Source organism: Rissa tridactyla, chromosome Z (assembly GCF_028500815.1).
Source record: "Rissa tridactyla isolate bRisTri1 chromosome Z, bRisTri1.patW.cur.20221130, whole genome shotgun sequence".
NCBI classification, from domain to species: Eukaryota; Metazoa; Chordata; class Aves; order Charadriiformes; family Laridae; genus Rissa; species Rissa tridactyla.
In genome coordinates, this window is record NC_071497.1 from 18,047,261 (window position 1) to 18,064,881 (window position 17,621).

The window sequence follows — 17,621 nt, forward strand, 5'->3', positions numbered from 1 at the left end:
GCATGAAAGCGAGCGTTTGTGCAGGGATGACGCTGTCTTGCTCTGTGTGGTGGCAGTGTAAGAGGTTGCCCGGTGGCCTACATGTGTGACACAGTTCTTTCCTTTTGACTGCGTGGCAGCCCAGATGGACCCATGAACAATACTTTCTAACTGGGCTGCTGTACATCTGGAAACAGGGGATGGGTTTGGGGAAACCTGCTGAAGGGTGGAAATCTGTGGGAGGTGACCGTAGGCTGTTTTAGGTTATTCCCCACAATAATCCACATTAGTGTCTGTGACAAATTAATAACTACCACTGCTTGTTTCATACTCTTTTCTTGTTCTTCCGCCTCCAGCCCAAGTCTCCCCAGATTCTTTCCCAAAATATTATTTTCTTTTCTCAACAGCTCATCTTTTATGCTGTCTGCATGTGATCCACATCTCTGTGCCAGCCCTGAACGGCTAGTATCTGTCATTACAAGAAAAATTTACTTCCCTTTTTTGCTGTTGATTGATGCATGTGTACAGCAAGTAGCTGAGACGGGATACTTAATGAGGAGAGCAATTCAGAGAGTTAGCTCCTAAAATCAAAGAAATGCCTCTTCAGCATTCACGAACCATAAGTTTTTCACCTTTTATCCTTTAGGGACAAGTTAACTCCTGCTATGGCAAAAGCAATATCCCAGTGCCAGCCTTTAAATGAACCTTCAGGTTTGGAACTGAGTCCCAATAAATATTATCAAAGCTTTCTCTTTTTCCTCTTTGAGATCTGTCTGTAGAGATCACCTTTACCGTGATGTCTACAGGAAACGTACCAAAAGTTGGGCTGCTGGCATGTTAGATTGCTGGTTATCATGCTGACATCTATCTCATTTCTCTTGTTCATTTCCTGCTCCCCCCATATGTTTCCTTGCTATTCTCCAGTCCTCTCTTGTCTTCTGCTCATTAGACTGACAGGAAAGACTTCTTGTTCTGTGATTGTACAACAGGCAGCACAAGAGGATTCTGCTACACAACTAGTCCTAGACACTGTGTGGTACCACCAGTGCTAGTGAAGTTGGCTGCATTTGAAGGGATTTTTAGAGGGACAGCAAAAGGGCACGTTTCTGATGTGCAAGGAGCTTTCCCACCTTAGTGTAAATCAGTAAGCTTGCCCCATCCCCTCTTTAGTGTCTGCCATCTCACCCTTTTCTGTGCACTTCTGTCTAACGCATCTGTCAGGTACACAGTTGCTTTCTGCATGTGAAGTTATCTGCACTAATCTCATGTGTTTATTTCTTCAGCTACAGGTTTTTTATAACACTACACTGGAAGAGGATGAGAGAGTAGCTGCTACTCTACTCCTGGAGCTTACAAAATCTGAAAATATGGAAAGGAGAGAACTGCTAATCAGAGTTGCCAACTGGTTACAGAAGAATGTAGAAGATTGACTTGGAAAACATTTTCCAGTATATTTTAGCGTGTGATTCACTAGCATTTTGGTATACATTTTAGGATGTGATTAAAAATAAAGCACATTTTTATGAGTCCTCCCAACTGGGAAGTCAAGCTAAAATAATACACAAAGAAAAGAAAGATTCAGCAAAAGAAATGAGAGATATATTTTCATACTATATCTAAATGAATTTCCTACTGGATGAGTTGTTAGTAGGGATGCATTGCTGATAATAATGTAACATATACAGTCCTAAATAATTTGTTTTTTCTGAATATCAGAATGAAAGGTGTGGTACAAGTTTGTGGCAAAAAAACATGAGGAAGCTGATAAAGTTTTGTATTATCTTTTGCTTATGATTTTGTGCTGTTTTTAGCTGGGGTAGTGTTAATTTTCTTCATAGTAGCTATGGGACTATGTTTTAGATTTGTGCTGGAAACAGTGTTGATAATATGGGGATGTTGTAGTCACTACTGAGCAGTGCTTACACAGAGTCCAGGCCTTTTCTGCTCCTCACACCACCCCACCAGTGAGTAGGCTCGGGGGGCACAAGAAGCTGGGAGGGGACACAGCCAGGACAGCTGACCCCAACTGACCAAAGGGATATTCCATACCATGTGACATCATGCTCAGCATATAAACTAGGGGGAAAGTTGTCTGGGGGGCTGCTGCTCAGGGACTGGCTTGGCATTGGTCAGTTGGTGGCTAGCAGTTTTTTTTGTTTGCATCACTTGTCTTGCTGGGGTTTTATTCCTCTCTCCTTTTGTTATTTTCCTTTTCATTACAATTTATTATTATTATTTTTATTATTATTATTATATTTTATTTTATTTCAACTATTAAACTGTTCTTATCTCAACCCATGAGTTTTCTCACTTTTACTCTTCCAATTCTCTTACTCCCTCCATCCTGCCGGAGGGGGAGTGAGTGAGTAGCTGTGTGGTGTTGGGTTGCTGACTGGGGTTAAACCACAACAGATTGACCTTGGGCAAGGTCTTAAACACCTAGAGGTGTTTAAGAAACATCTAGATGTGTCACTTGAGGGCATACGCTCTAGTGGCAGAGATTGTAGGTTGGTTGGTTGGACTTGATGATCTCAAAGGTCCCTTCCAACCATGAAGATTCTATGATTCTATTCTAAGTCATTTAATCCGTCTCTCTCCACTTCTATGTTTGTAAATTGTGAAGAGGACAATAATTGAAAACAGTACCTTGAAACATAAACTTGAGAATGCCTTCAGAGCTGAAGGGAGGAAAGAACTAAAGAAAGAACCTCAAATTTTAATTGTAATAAATGAATGCCTTGTCATTCAAACTTTATTTTTCCTTAGCAGATCTGTACTTAACATGTCTACATGCTCATTTGTGTTTGATTAGGAATGTGCTTTTGAAGAGACCCTCACAGTTGTCTCTGTTTAGCATGCTTCAACCCCCAGGACAATTTTGCAGTGTGTGAACTGGATTCTTTTTGGATGAAATTTATCTAGCTCCTGATGAGCTAGCTCCTGGTGTGCAACTGACAGACACCTCCATCTGATGGTCATTTTGTCCATGGCACTAGAATGCAACTAGTCTACGCTAACCCCTCTGGAACATTACCAAGTGTTTCCATTCGTACTGCACTGAGCTGCTCGCTGATGTAGACATGGGGTTAATCATCTTGCTTACGCAGCATTTTGGAAGTGACAGACAGACAGAATTCATTCCATTAGTATTAGCAAACCATATTAGATTGTGGTTTAAGAAGTATGGGAACCTCAGTCCATGCAATTTATTTATTTATTTGTGGGGTAATAGTATTATGAGAAAATTACTGTACTGGTGCTCAGGTTAACATAGGAAACAACGTTATGTGGGAACGCAGGAAACCCAGGTTAGAGTACTGCACTATGAGGAGACAAGGAATAAAACCCAGACTTGTTTAGTACAGAGAATTTTTCACTGGCATCTTCTAAAACATTTAAGGAAAATGTTGGCTGCAATGAATCTCTGCATGTCTGCAAGGAAAAATTGTACTTATTTTGAGACTAGTTGAGGATCCCTTCAGCGTATAGGAATTGCAAACTGCTGCAGCCAGGTTTGTGCTGGAATCGTTCCACCTCTTTAGCATTTCATCCAGTTAAGGGTAGTGCCAGTGAAAATTGTACGCATTCTTGACAGTCTTCATCAAGCTGATTCAGAAAGCAGAGGATGTCATCAAGTTGTGATGAGTTAGAGGGGGTTTGTTTCAGTATTTCCTGTAATTTGCACTAGTTAATCACTGGCTCTGCATGCCTCGCCAGGCGGGACAAGCAAAGCTCAAGAAAGTTATTGTTGCAGGATTTATGTACTAAACTTCCTGTAAGAACATTTTACCCCAAAGCTCAGTAGGTCCAAACCATTTCCTTCCAACCATGAGTAGTAACCACTCTTCCGTTCTAACCACTCTTCCTTATTATTCTTTTGTTACCTTTTTCTTCTTTCTACTGAACAAAAATCTGAACAAGAAATGCCAGTATGCAAACAATTACTAAAACAATTTAAATAGAACTTATTTTCAAATAATTCCTCCTGACTAACGTGTGCCTCTTGGCTGACATTCTGTATTGCAGAATAGCAGCACAGTTTTCATGGCAGAGGGAAATGTCGAAGGTGATTGCTAGGCAAGCTGCCTGAGTAGGAGCAGATCTGAATCTCTCTTCCTTCCAGAGTCTGCTCATTTGCACTTGCTGGCATGTAACATGAACAGCTGTGTAGCGGCAGTGGACAAGTTGTGCACAGACATTTGGAGAGTGGCAACTGGGAGATGCAGCAAGGGAAGGAGAGGTGCACGGGAGGAATCCAGGGCAAGCTGGGGAAGCTGCTTTATTGCAAAGGGAGTTGGGGTGAAAAGAAGTTCACTGAAAATGAGTATGAGGACATGGACGGGACTTCAGGAAATGAGCTTTTACAGTACTTACATAGACTGTGTAGGTGTTACGGGACATGTAATTGTGAAGACGTATGTGTGTATGGGGCAGTTTTCAATGAGATGAGAAGTGTCATTGATAGACAGGATGTATTTAGTAGACCCTGAGGGAACAAAAAAAAGTAGATATGATGGGAAAAGACCAGTCCTGCCCTCTGCCTTGAGAGTGTGGAAGTCAAAAAGTTACACTTGTTCTGCCTTTATAGTATGCATGCATGACAGGGCAGGAGACTTGGGAGCTGAAAAGGATGGGGAAGAGATTGTGCAGTGGAAGGACTGAGGCAGAATTAGGGCCTTAGGAAAAGGTGGAGTGGTTACTCATAGTTGGAAGGAAACGGTTTAGACCCTACTGGGCTTAGGGGTAAAATATTGTTACGGGAAGCTTAGTCCAGAATAGTTGGGAAGGGAGGATGAAAAGAGGTGAGAGGACCAGAGGTCAAAAAAGGAGACAGGATGAGAGAGTAAATGAGGGAAGCTGTAGGAGCAAATGAAGATCTGAGGGGAATGAGGAGAATGGTCTAAAGAGATAGAAGTTCAGGCTCCTCTTAAGTGTGTTGCTTGTCCTGCTTCCTTTCCCCATAGAAACTCAACCTGAGGTATTTTGAATGATTATGTTTTAATATTTTGGGCCCTCTGTTGTTCATCTAGAACAGGGCTGATATGTCTTCAGGCGTGTCCCTGCCCCAGTGCTGGTCATCTGCAGTTCATCACCAGTGTCCCTGCCCTCGCATGAGTTGCCCACAGGCTGAAGTCACCTTGGAGGTGTCCTTCCTCTGGTATCAAGTACCTTCTCCCAAGTGTGCATCTCCACTGTGTCCCCAACAGCTTCCATGTGTCTCTCCAGTTTGTTTCCATCATTTTCTCCTGCCCTGCTACTGGTCTTTCTTAAACATGTTTGAGCAGTGATGCCATGTGTTCCCCGACTGGCCGCAATTTTGGTGTGTGATGGGCTGGTTTTTTCCATTTCCAAGCTGGCTGGATGCTGCTGTTAGAGCACAGGGCAGTTCCTGGCCCACCAGCAGCCCCCACTGCCTAAACCCTAACAGTGCCGATCAATAGGTCCTGATTGTCCTGTTGTCTCTGTTGCAGCTGCCATCACCAGCTGCCCCACAGCACACAGCTTCTAGCTTTCCTCCAAATGCCAGGGCTGGCACTAAGAAATCCTGTGTCGCCACTTGTCCCCCTGCTGCCACGTGCTCTCCCTGCCAGTTTCTCCATCACTGCGAGCCAAGCTGTTCCCAGTAGGAAGAGAGACTTCAGAGCTGTTTAAGTCAAGGTCCAAGAGCATCAGCCAACTGTGCCTCTGCACCTCTTGGCACAGCTGCCCTGTCGCACCACTCTGCCCAGGGCCCCTTTCCTCCCTGGTACCCCAAGGAGCCTCCCAGGCAAGAGCTCGTTGTGGGGCCTGGGCAGTCAAAGTGCAAGCCCCATGTCACTTGGCTGCACTGATGGCAGCCTGCTCGTTTCAGTGTTGTTGCAAGTCCCAGAAGGGTGAGTGTGGTGTAGGAAAAAGGTAACAGGGGGCTAAAGTGCCACAAGTGAACAGAGGTGTGGCCTCGACACATTCCTGTTGTGACTCGCAGAGGACAAAAAGAGCTGTCATCTCTGCATCCCTTGTCCCAGAGATGCAGGGACTCCTCCGGAGTCATGTATGATGGATGGACCAAATTGGTGGTAATTTGGTTCAGGCTCCAAAGTCAGTAAAGGCCTGGGCCATAACCAGCCCAAGAACTTCTGTAGTTCCAACTTGTTCTCTGAAAGCTTGTGCAAGAACAGGGTGACATGGTGAGCACTGATGCATAAGAGCTTGGAAACTGGAACACCGACCATGTGATTAACACAAGAATAGCAGATGGTTCTTCCAAGACTCATTTGTCAAGCAACAAAGGAAGTTGTGGGTACAAGGAGTCTCATGCTTACGTTTTCCATCGCATGTAATTTGACTGTGAGCCAACGACTTTATTCCATAAATAAGACAGCGTAAGTGCGCCTTCTTCGAGCTTTCCCTGCTAATTAGCTGGCTGCATGGTGGTGATCTCCCCTTGAGCTGGGATGCCTCTCAGGGTTACTCCTTGAGGCTGAGAGACCCCTTACCAGCTGTTGCTCTTTGGTAAGTGACCGATAGCGTGCATAAGCTTGTATTATAATGCACTAAGATTTTGTATTGGTAACTTTGAATCACTATTATATTCTCTGTGCTGTAAGCAACTTTGCCATTCGTTCAGTCTCACTCTTACAATATCTTAATTAAACCACTGGTGCTGCTACCTTTGGCAGCAGTTCTTTAGGTGGTCAAAATCTCCCCCGAGACAGAGGGACAATGGGATCTGGTCTTCTGGGGGCTGTTGTCTGATGTTGTTTGTGATGGGATGTTCTCTGAGGCAAGGACCTGAGCGGGGATGATGGGCTGACCTTGGCTGGTTGCGGCATGCCCATTCCACTCCTCAACAGGATGCGGGGAGAAAAAGAGGTGAAAAAGCTTGTGGGTTGAGATGAAGACCAGCTACCATCATGGACAAAACGGACTTGACTTGGGGAAATTAATTTGATTTAATGCCAGTTAAAACAGACTTTCATGGTGAAAAACAAAAACAAAAATTAAAACACTGCCTTCCCCCCATCCTCCCTCTTTCCCAGGCTCATCTTCATTCCCAACTCTTCCACCTCCTCCCCTCCAGCAGCCCAGTGGGAAGAAGGAATGGGGTTTGAGGTCAGTCCATAACCACTCCTTCCTGCCGCTCCTTCCTCCTCATGCTGTTCCCCTGCCCCAGCGTGGGGTCCCTCCCGCAGGCCCCCATCCCTTCAGGGAACATTCACCTGCTCCACCATGGCCTCTCCATGGGCTGCAGGGGAGACCCTGCTCTGGCGCCCACAGAACATCCTTCCTCCCCGGCTTGCTTCAATGACCTTGGTGCTCAGGCTGTTGTTCACTTTGTGTTTTTCTAACCCTCACTTCTCTGCTGGCCTGGGATTTTTGCCCTTTTTACTCTTTATTAAGTAGGTTTTCACAGAGGCGCCATCAGCTTGGCTGAGGGGCTTGGGCACATCCCACATACTGGAACAGGGCCCCGACACAGCTAGTACGGAGAGGGAGATAGCGCTTGAAGAGGGAATGTTGTGTGAGAAACGCTCCTTATCCAATAACAATGGCTCAGGCAGTGAACAACACGAAGCACATTTTATTTAAACGTTCTTGCAAGAGCTGGTGACCTAGCAAGTAGGCACACTTTTGGTTCTTGAAACACACCTTTTTATTTCCTAATCCCAGCCGAATTTTCCCTCCCTGGTTTCCCATTGGTTAGGTACTCCAGGGTTCATAGTCTGTCCAGAGGGCCTAAAATCCTTCCCAGATGCCCTGCCTCTACTTCTTCTTATGCTACACCTAAAGGGATTATCTGACTAGTTTATTTCTTTCCTTTTTGGTAAAATTGCTCAGTGTCATTAGCCCTGGTTAAATGTTTGACTACCCTTCTAGACTCTAATCTGGTAAGAATCAGTTTGTCCTTCTGTCTGTGTGATAAGAGATGTTCTACAAGCCTTTGCTGGAGCCTCTCATAGAAACAGCTTTTCCCCGTTGCAAGAAAAATACTCGCCTTTCTTACAGTTGTTATAGCCTATATGTGACAGCGTGGACAGAGAGGGAGGCACAGCAAGGAAGGCGAGTGGGGGTGAGCAGCCTCTCACAACTGGAGGAGGAGGAGGGGGGAGACGGTGACCTTGTGGTGGGACGGCTGGCTCCTGTGGGTAACACCGAGCCCTTGAGACTGTGGGGAGACTGGTGTCAAACCCTGCTGCCAAGGCAGCCCTGCAGAAAACAGTCAAGAAAATGATGACGCCACATCTCTGGCTTTGGGCTCGCGAACAAGGCGTTGGAGAGAAGGACGCGGCTGCTTTTGCCGCCTCTCTTTCGCCTGTGTGGAAGACGCAGCGATAAGCCAGCCATGAGGCAGTCTGTCAGCAGATGGAGAGCAGGCGAGACTTGCCCGTGCCGGGCTAGTCGACAGGCAGGATTTACAGTCTTCTCTGGACAAAGGTGTTTTGTTCTTCCCCTTGTGCCTCACACGAGCCTTTCACAGCCTCTTGTCCTTGGCGTCATGGATGCTAAAATTATCTCCCTGCTTTCATGTGCTTTCTCCTTGTCAGTTCTGCCCTCTCCCATGACTGTTGTTGATTTGAACATCCTGAAAGGAGGAAACAAGAAGCATAAATACCTGATAAACCTGGCCATTTAGAAAAAATGGGTGTGGGGGGAGGAGAAGGAGGGGGAAATGAATTATAAAATGGGAGGAACACCACTAAGACCTCACTCTGTGTTAATTTTTAACAATAAAATCATAGAGCCCCAAGGAACTGTTTCTCAATGGGATAAGAACATTGATTTTTAAAACTGAAAAATCCATTTTTTTTCTATTTAACTGCCCCTTTTGTGCTGACTGCAGGATACTGCACATACTGCGCGGCAGAGTGCACTAAAGTGTACAAGGAACAATTACCTTGACATTGGTTAATGGCCGAGAAACTTAAAAGAAATTTAACAGAACTGTAGCCATTTCTCTGCTTTCCTCTTCCCTTCTCCCCTCCCCTGCCCTCCCCCCAAAACAGTAGGGACATTCGTATCATATCTCCCAAGGCGTATTTACACTCACATGCTCATGGCGGGGAGGACTCGTCCCTGTAGGAACCATTAGGAGTTTCACCACCAGAATCAATCTCTCTAAATGCCACCTGAGATTTTAATCTATACGTATATCCTCACTCGTAGCCTAATACCCACTCAGTAATAACTGTTCTAAGTAGATCACAGGATGCACATTGTCATGTATGCTATGATAAACAAATATTGTAACTCATGCACAAACAATTCAGAAAAAGATCTGCTATGTGTGGATAAATATTAGCAAAATGGAAGAAAAAGAAATCTTAAGAATAAGGTGGTTTATTTATAAATTTTATATTTATAGAGTTAATAATTCCTGTTTTCTCCATTATGTAGAATATGGAGAAACCAGAAGAAGATTGGAAAAAATACAGGAGAATAAAACAGGTTGTAGGCTTTTGTTTGTGGCTTGCTGTTGTGTGAGTACCCTGGAGATTGTGAATTTTTTTTCCCTTGAGGGATTTCTGTTTTATTTTTGACGACAAGGAAAACAGTCTGTGGAACAAAATGAAGGTTTGTGTAGCAGTATTTAAATTGCCTAGGTAAGGTCTGCTGCTAGAACGTTACATCAGCTTTTGGTTTTAAAAGTGTTTGGAGGGAAAGAGAATAGTATGGTAAATAATAAATTTACTTGCCCTCGGACTGGGTTGTGAAATGCCTCAGAGAATGGATGGATACATCTGATGAAGATAAAAAGACATGTTGGACTATTTGTCTAAGCACAACAGGAGAACTTATAAGACCTGACGGTTTGGGATGTTTATTAGGATTTAGCCATGTTCTAGGGAAGAGTAATGAAAGCCATAAGTGATTGCAGTGTGCAGGAAATTGGCATTTGGAGGTATGAGGAGGAGCCTGGGTTGTCTCCACTAGTGCAACAAATCGTCCTGAAAGGCAGAAAGCTGAACTGTGAGGTTATGTTGTCACTTTAGCTATTGGGGACCATATTTATTTGATGACTTTAGACCATTGGAGATGGTGAACAGAATCCAGAATGTTTTGTCTAAACTGGTAAAACATTCCTTTACGATATCCATGTCCTAAAAAAAAAATCTCCATTTTTGTAAAATGCAGTAGTTATTACAGGTTTTTTGTTTACTTATCTGTAAGAAAAAAAATCTCACATTTTCTCTGTGAACATACCACAGATGCAAGTAATAAATGAGGACTCTTGTCCCAGTTTATATCATTTCTCTATTTCCACTCTTTGTGCTAAGTACTATTTAAGAGCCATAATTAATGAGACAGAAAGTGTGAGGTCCTTTAAGGCAGTTACCTGGCACTATCTTCAGCCTGCTTCTCTGGGGATCATTATTTTGACTATTTGTCTTCTGTTTCAGTTGCTCTGGGGCTGATGTCATGCTTCCGCTATCAGAAGAATTGTGTATCAGTAAACCTTTGCTGTGCCAGCCTCTTCCTCTGGTAAGCGCAATTTAAAATTCTGGGGAACCTCCTTTCTCTCCTGCTGTCTGCTCTGAACACACGCCCTTCAAAACCTCAGGTTTTCAGAAGGTAAGTCTGGCAAATCTCTTCTGGCTATTGCACGACAACCAGAACATGCACATGATTTTATAATTATCTCTTAAGAGTTCAGCTAAAGGACTCCTTGCTTCCAGTTATGGCAGAAAGGCTCCGGGTTTGGGAGGGAAAACTCATGAGGATTTGTTTTATTTTACTGGAAGAGGGCAGAATTTGCCCCTCCAGACTCCTGTCACAGAATGGGCCATTGCCCTGTCACCATGTTTATCAGTTTTCTGGGAAACCAGCTGAATTACAGGAGATAAGACCTCTTTATTCATTTGGCCTGTGTTACCCTGCTGGCTTCAGCTCTGTCTTGTGAACACATAAGCACATTCGGGGCTATGAGAGAAGGCATGGACTAGTTGGTAAGTGGACTTTCCACATCTTTACTCCTCAGTCCACAGTTGAACTTGAGGAAGATTAATTTATGCTCGTTCTTAATTTGGCTGGCACCAGATGTCCTATAGAGATTTCAAGATGCATACTTGAATGTGCCACAAACTTAACTGCCGGCTTCTGAGCCCACAGACATCGCTACGAGGAAGGTGGGACTATTGCAATGGCTCAGTCTAATCCATGTGGGCACAGGGGGATCAAAGCCATTGGGACAGCATCTTGTCTTGCCCTGGTAAAGGCGATGAACATGCCCACAGATCTCAGACAGAAATTCTGCAATGGCATGAACAAATACAACTTAAAAGGAATGTGCATTCACTCTGACAAGCCCTGCAGAGACACTGGCTTTAGGCTGCTGAGATCAAGCGGCTTGAAGTATCTGGGAGCGCCGGCCACCGCATTTCACACCAGATGAATTATTTAGCAGTGCAATCTGCAAGGATTATAAATAGGAATATTAAATTCCTGAAAGAGCAGATTTGGGAAAATATTTCTCTAATGAAAATCATAAACAAATGCAGTTGTTTCCAAATCCCAACATTTTCTGAAACTGTTATCCGAGCAGAAACATCTGTCTCTCACATAAGACCAGGTCTCTCTTAATATAACACAGCCTCTGATGTTCTTCCTCCCTTAATCTGCTTTCAGCCTTGTCAGCTGTGCCAAGGGTCTGTGCTGAAACTGCCAGTTCTCAGCCATTCGCTACGGCCACAGTGGGATATTGAGGTGTGGATGATCACCTCCAGGAAGCACTTGCTGTATTCAAAAGGTGTGGGAGAACACAGGTTTTGGTGGAGGAAGAGTGCAATTGATGGTTGTCCTCAGAGTTGAAATTTTTATGGAAGAGGCTAGTGTTCAGTGCATTTCCCCTGGGTTATCACTACAGCCAGACCAAAAACAGTAGATGAAAAACTCTGCTTCAGGACCAGGAATACTTTCCTCCGGATAATTAGGTTCTGCAGACTTGAAAGTGGATGTCTGAGTCTCATACTTTCCCTCGTTCCTCTCTCCCCCTTCAGAACATGCTGTGGAAGATAAACAGTACCACAAATCTCACCAATTTCTGAATCTTGCACAGTTTCCTAGTCATAGTCTGCTTCATTTTTGAGTATCTTTCCTGCAGACAAAAATTTAACACTTTAACTTCAAAATATATATGGAGAGAGAAACATACTACATTTTCTGTGCAGGACATTTTCACTGAGGTGCAAGGGCATTTGAAACGTGTTTGAAACAAGATAGTTGTTCCTTTTCCGTTGGTATTTAAAAAGTGGCTTCTGATTTTGGGTGTCTGGCTCCAAATAGCTGCTAGGACCTGGTTTCCAAGGGAGTCAAATATTTACAACATTAGAGGACACGTGGAATTCTGCATGCTTATGCTGGTAGCTGCTGATGGCTGTTCTGATCCTGAACTCTGCACACTGTAATAAAACAGGCATGGATGGTGGTTATGCATACTCATGAAGTGCTTTACCAATGCTGGATGCATGGTTGGACACAAGAGAAGTTGGAGGAGGCAAATCCTTATCAGGGCCCCAACTTGAGTGCGAATGAAGAGCGATACTCACTTTCTCTGGAGCAGTGGCCTTCATTCTTGTTTTATTTGTGGGTCCCTAGCAAATTTCCAGTAGAGAGGCAGGCTCTCCTGTACAGCAAATATTAATCGCCTGGTAATAGCTTTCCTTTTCTAATCCTAAAAAGATGCTCAAGTCCCAGGACTAAAATGTTGCTGTAGAGTACCCCATTATGAACAGTGTCATAATCTCAGCCATTCTTCAGGTCGCTGAAGAGGAGAAAGGGAAATCCCCTCCAAAACAGGCTGAAGGCTGTTCTTTTCACCTTTCAAAAAAGCATCCTCTCCCATTACAAGGTCCCTTCCTTCCCGTTGCTATACCCACTTTGACTGTGGCCCTGCAGGGAGGGGTTGCAACAGAGGGAACTAAAGGCCTGGAGTCCAATCCTGCTCCTCTCAGAGAGGTGCTGGCCCTTTGGCAGCGGTGAAATGAAGATCTTCTGTGCAACAGGGTTCAGGCGACAATCCTAAAGTGCAGGGTAACCTGGCAGAGACCACTGCACTACCTTACAGAGTCAATGGGAGAGACTGGGCAGCACCTGGGCAAGCGGTGGAGGAACTCCAAAAAAAATTAAATATTTCTGGTGGTATTTGGGATTAAAGTCTGAGGCACTGGAAATGCATATATTACATAGAAAATTTTAACTAAGTATCTTCACAAGATGGGTACAAAGAAGTAGCTAACATCCATCCTGAACAGTTGCCACCACCATTTCTGTGACGGGGGAGAGGTGATGGACGGCATTTGTAGGACACTCACAGAACACACAGTCCTCCCTGAGTGCTTTGTTAGCAGAATGAGCGATGCACTTTTTTTTTTATGTTAAACCTAAAAGCTACGTGTTCTATTTATACACAAAATCTTTCGCAAAGCTGAGGACTGAGATTTGAAAGCCAAGAAGTTTACTTTTAGCCCATTGGTTGAAGTCTTCAAGAAGAAAACTGTGAATCTGCAAGGAATAGTGTAGTTGCTGTGGACAGAGCCCTGACACACGCTTTGGGTGTCTGTGAATAATATCAGAGGATATGCCCAGGCCCCTCCTGTTTCCCCCACGTTGTCCCCGCGGCCCATCTTTTTTAGAGCCTTGCAAGAACCGCATCCAGGACAACAGTGTCACCTGCTGGTAAGCGAAATGACTGCTCCTGAGCGCTCTTCTCATTCCCACCGCACATCGCCAGTTGATCTCCCGTGTTCTGTGAGAATACCACTTCTCGCCCTTACATTAATAACGTGCCAATGCGGTGAAGCGGTGCCAGTAACAGATACAGCGGTGACAGCACTTCTTTAAATTTCTGTGTTATTTAAACACTAGAGATTTTCCGAGGTTTGCTTAATGAACAATAGCTTTGGTGTTAGTTATATTATTTTAATACCGTATTAAAATTGAGGCTAATACTCAGACACATTTCGTTCTGCATCTACTGTTGGTTATCACCTGCTCACCTTGAAACCTCCACGTAAAAAGTCTGTGGATCTCGCGCTTCTGTACATGTCTAACACGCATATATTTCATACAGGTGGCCAAATGAGTGATCACGCAGAAGAAAACTGCAAGAAAAGCATTTCTGCCCAGGTAACATCTGCAGAAGGAAATTTCTCTCCTAACAACTGCTCAATAACACAAAAACAATTGGTATGACTTCTCCAGTACCATTTTGTTATCAACACACTTACCATTGCCTTAAATTTCTTCCACAGTTACAGAAATAAAAGGCTGGAGTCAATAGGGAAATATCAGTAATAACAACAGTGAAATGAGTGAAATTTGCAGTGCAGTGATTTAGAGGGCCAAAAGCACTTCTGAGCTCAAATGAAAAAGTAAGTAGGGAAATAGGAGAGTACTCTTAGAGGGAGGATTACCCCTATAGCTTATTATTTGTTTCCAAGTTGAAATTGCATAATTTATGATCGTGGCAAATGGTGATGCTGGAGCATACTTTCTGCACAGAAAATCTACCCCGGACTCAAAAGCAGAACTGTCTGAATGATGTAGGCGCATGAAATTGCCCTACAGGTTTTCAGGAGGATGCAACTGAAGAGGCACAGCATTAAACACCCTGTAAATAAGTGCACTCAATTGCACGGATATTTCTAAATCACTGTATCAGCAGGTTGGACTGAATCACAGAACTGTCACTGCTTCCCCCATGAGAAGCAATGAAGGCACTCACTTGTTTGTCAAAAAACACCGTGGACTCTGAAAGCAACGGCACCCTCCAGTGAAGCTGAGGGGTTGCAGTTAGATCCATTTACCTAAGAGGTGAAGAGATAAATTTGCACATACATCTGTGCCTTTGCATAACGAAGGAGTATGTTCAATGTCCACGATCACTGTCCAAAGATAAATTGTTTGACAGAATGACCCTGTTTGTTTGCACTGACTTTAGACATGACTGTCAGCATACACAGGCTATGGGGAATAGCAATACACAGAGCTGATGTTTTAACCTGCAAAACTACTCAGCAGTTTTAGCTAATTGCAAACATGAATTCCATAAAATGGGCAAGAAAATGCTCTCTCCTATTTCTCAAAAACTGCTCAGTTTAGCTTATTTATTTTTGTCTGTGCTATTTTTATACTTCTCACTTGTGCAAATGCTTCCTTCCTGCAGTAGTTGCTCCACCAGACAATTCTCTTGCCCACAGATTGTTTGGACAAAGGTAGATCCTAGGCATCTGAGGGAACGGTGAAGATAAGGGCGAACCCAGTTGAGATGCTTATAATCACAGTACTTGTTTTTACATTATGGATAAAGTTGAAGAAAAAAATGCATGGTTCTGCCTTCCACAAGACAACTTTCAAACTCCATGCCACTGTACAAGAGTCATGTCTTCACAGTCATGGTTGTTCCCTCTCCTGTCACGATGCACAATCGGTCAAAGAAATACTCAATTAACAGTTAGACAAGCAAACATGTTAAACAATGTGATCTTAATTTAGGTCGTACCCATGTTGTTTTAAGTTACCAAGAATATTAATTTTAATGTCATTTGAAAGCCAGTGAGGACACTTGGCAGCCAATAAATATTTGTTCCAATTGTACTAATTGGAAACTTTCTATTGTTTATTTATAGCAACAACTTGAGAAACAATTAAAATCCTTAGTCTTTCAAAATCCAGGACCTCAGGTAGCTGAGTTCAATCCTGAAGCTAGAGAACAGAAGAAGAAAGCGTGCATGTTACAGATGAAAGAAGATATTTTTAATAAGCCCAAGTAAGATTTACTAATTTATTACATATTTTACTTTAAAAATGGCTGGTATGCTATTTACTGAATATTAATGAAATTAATAAAAGCATTAATATTTTGCAGATAAATTTCTTACTACATATGAAAGCTGTGATGGGAAAACAAACTTTTTCTGTGTGACTGAAGAGAATTTTGATTTACTTCTTTGGCACACTTTCGTTTTTAACAACAGTGGCTGTTGCAATTAGGATATCATGCTGGTCTTTCATTACGCTGTGAGGTTGTTAAAGAGGAAATATTTGTTCCTGGACAGAAGTTTTCCACATTTGGTTTAGTTTTCAAACACGTTGAAGCATCCTCTGAGAATCACTTTTTCTTCTCTTTTGCAGAATTACAAAGAAGTATGACAAACACGGCAGGCTGCTTTGTAATAACGTCGATTTGTGTGATTGCCTGGAAAAGAACTGCCTGGGTTGCTTCTATCCTTGCCCCAAATGCAACTCAAACAAGTGTGGACCGGAATGTCGCTGCAATAGGAAATGGGTTTATGATACAATTGAGACTGAAGCTGGCAATGTGATAAGCACGTTGCCATTTTCTGTCCCTGACTGATTTTCTTCTGACAGCAAAGTTCTTCAACCTTCACATTTTATTAAAGGAGATCTTGGCTTTATGAATTGTCTCTAGTGAAGTGCCTGGCAGTGGTGCTTGTGCTTCTTTATCGCTGCCTACCTAGCAGACTTTAACCTTCCCCATTAAGTACGTATTTCATTCTTCCTCATCCTTGCAAGCTTTACTGCGGCATCTAGTCAGTCCTCTCTAAATCTTGACTTTCTAAAACTGAAGGGGTCTGGACTGCTGTGGGAAGACAATTTTCTTACCCTGGGAAGCTGAACCACGTTACTTGTAAGGAGTTTATTTTCTTGCTGATTTCTCTGCTTCATTTACTCAGATGTGTGACACAGCTCTTTCTTTTGTGAATGCTTATACAAGTGTTTTTTCCTTCTGATGCATTCATGTCTTGTACAGGTGAGGCAGGAGTCATTTGAGATAACGCTGTTCTTTGAAACTAGGTCACCACTTTCCTCTGTATATAAAGCAGAGGAGAGTGGAAACGACTCTGCAATTCTTTCTTGCTGCCCAGGCTACAAGACTGAAACCAACACATTTGTTCAGTCAGCAATTTTTTATTTTTTTTTTTAACAGCATATGGCACACTCAAACTGGATCGGTCATTAATTATATAGCTACAGGTAAACAGAATGGACATTTTTGCCTCTGGACAGAAAAGTCTCTTCAGTTTCAGGTGTTTCCTTTCCATGCAAGACATCACCGATTTCAAATATCATAACTTACACCCAGTCTTATTATGAGGTAGGGGTTCTCATTCATAGAATCACAGAATTGTTAAGAGTCAGTAGGGACCTTAAAGATTATCTAGTTCCAGCCCCACTACCATGGGCAGGGACACCTCCCACTAGACCAGGCTGCTCAAAGCCCCATCCAGCCTGGCCTTGAACACTTCCAGGGATGGGGCATCCACAGCTTCTGTGGGCAACCTGGGCCAGTGTCTCACCACCCTCACAGTAAAGAATTTCTTCCTGGTTTCCAATCTAAATCTACCCTCTTTCTGTTTAAAACCATTATCCCTCGTCCCACCACTACACTCCCTGATAAAGAGTCCCTCCCCATCCCTCCTGTAGGCACCCTTTAGGTACTGGAAAGCCATTATAATGTTTCCCCAGAGCCTCCCCTTCTCCAGGCTGAACAAACCCAACTCTCTCAGCCTGTCCTCATACCATAGGTGCTCCAGCTCTCTCATCATCTTCATGGTCCTCCTCTGGACCCATTTGAACAGGTCTATGTCCTTCCTGTGCTGAGGGCTCCAGAGTTGGATGCGGTACTCCAGGTGGGGGTCTCA

The 17,621-nt window shown here is 43.5% G+C and overlaps 2 protein-coding genes across 2 annotated transcripts in view; both read left to right on the forward strand.

Moving 5' to 3' along the window:
* The window catches only part of LVRN (laeverin), a 40,342-nt gene extending 38,159 nt beyond the window's left edge, over positions 1–2,183 (forward strand). The window contains exon 20 of the mRNA XM_054186939.1: positions 1,263–2,183. Within this exon, the coding sequence (XP_054042914.1) occupies positions 1,263–1,409 (147 nt within the window). The 3' untranslated portion in view covers positions 1,410–2,183. The remainder of the gene's footprint in view (positions 1–1,262) is intronic.
* An 8,185-nt stretch (positions 2,184–10,368) lies between these two features.
* ARL14EPL (ADP ribosylation factor like GTPase 14 effector protein like) lies at positions 10,369–16,312 on the forward strand. Its single transcript, XM_054186784.1, has 5 exons — positions 10,369–10,440; position 11,603; positions 14,027–14,142; positions 15,585–15,724; positions 16,090–16,312. The coding sequence occupies exons 1-5, from the start codon at positions 10,378–10,380 to the stop codon at positions 16,310–16,312; spliced, it is 543 nt and encodes a 180-aa protein (XP_054042759.1). The 5' UTR covers positions 10,369–10,377.
* Positions 16,313–17,621: the final 1,309 nt, after the last annotated feature.

Excerpts from the sequence above, each read along its gene's own strand:
- ARL14EPL (XM_054186784.1), top strand. The coding sequence starts at position 10,378 with ATGCTTCCGCTATCAGAAGAATTGTGTATCAGTAAACCTTTGCTGTGC. Across the intron at positions 14,143-15,584 it reads CAATAACACAAAAACAATTG|CAACAACTTGAGAAACAATT; the intron begins GTATGACTTCTC and ends GTTTATTTATAG. Across the intron at positions 15,725-16,089 it reads GATATTTTTAATAAGCCCAA|AATTACAAAGAAGTATGACA; the intron begins GTAAGATTTACT and ends TCTCTTTTGCAG.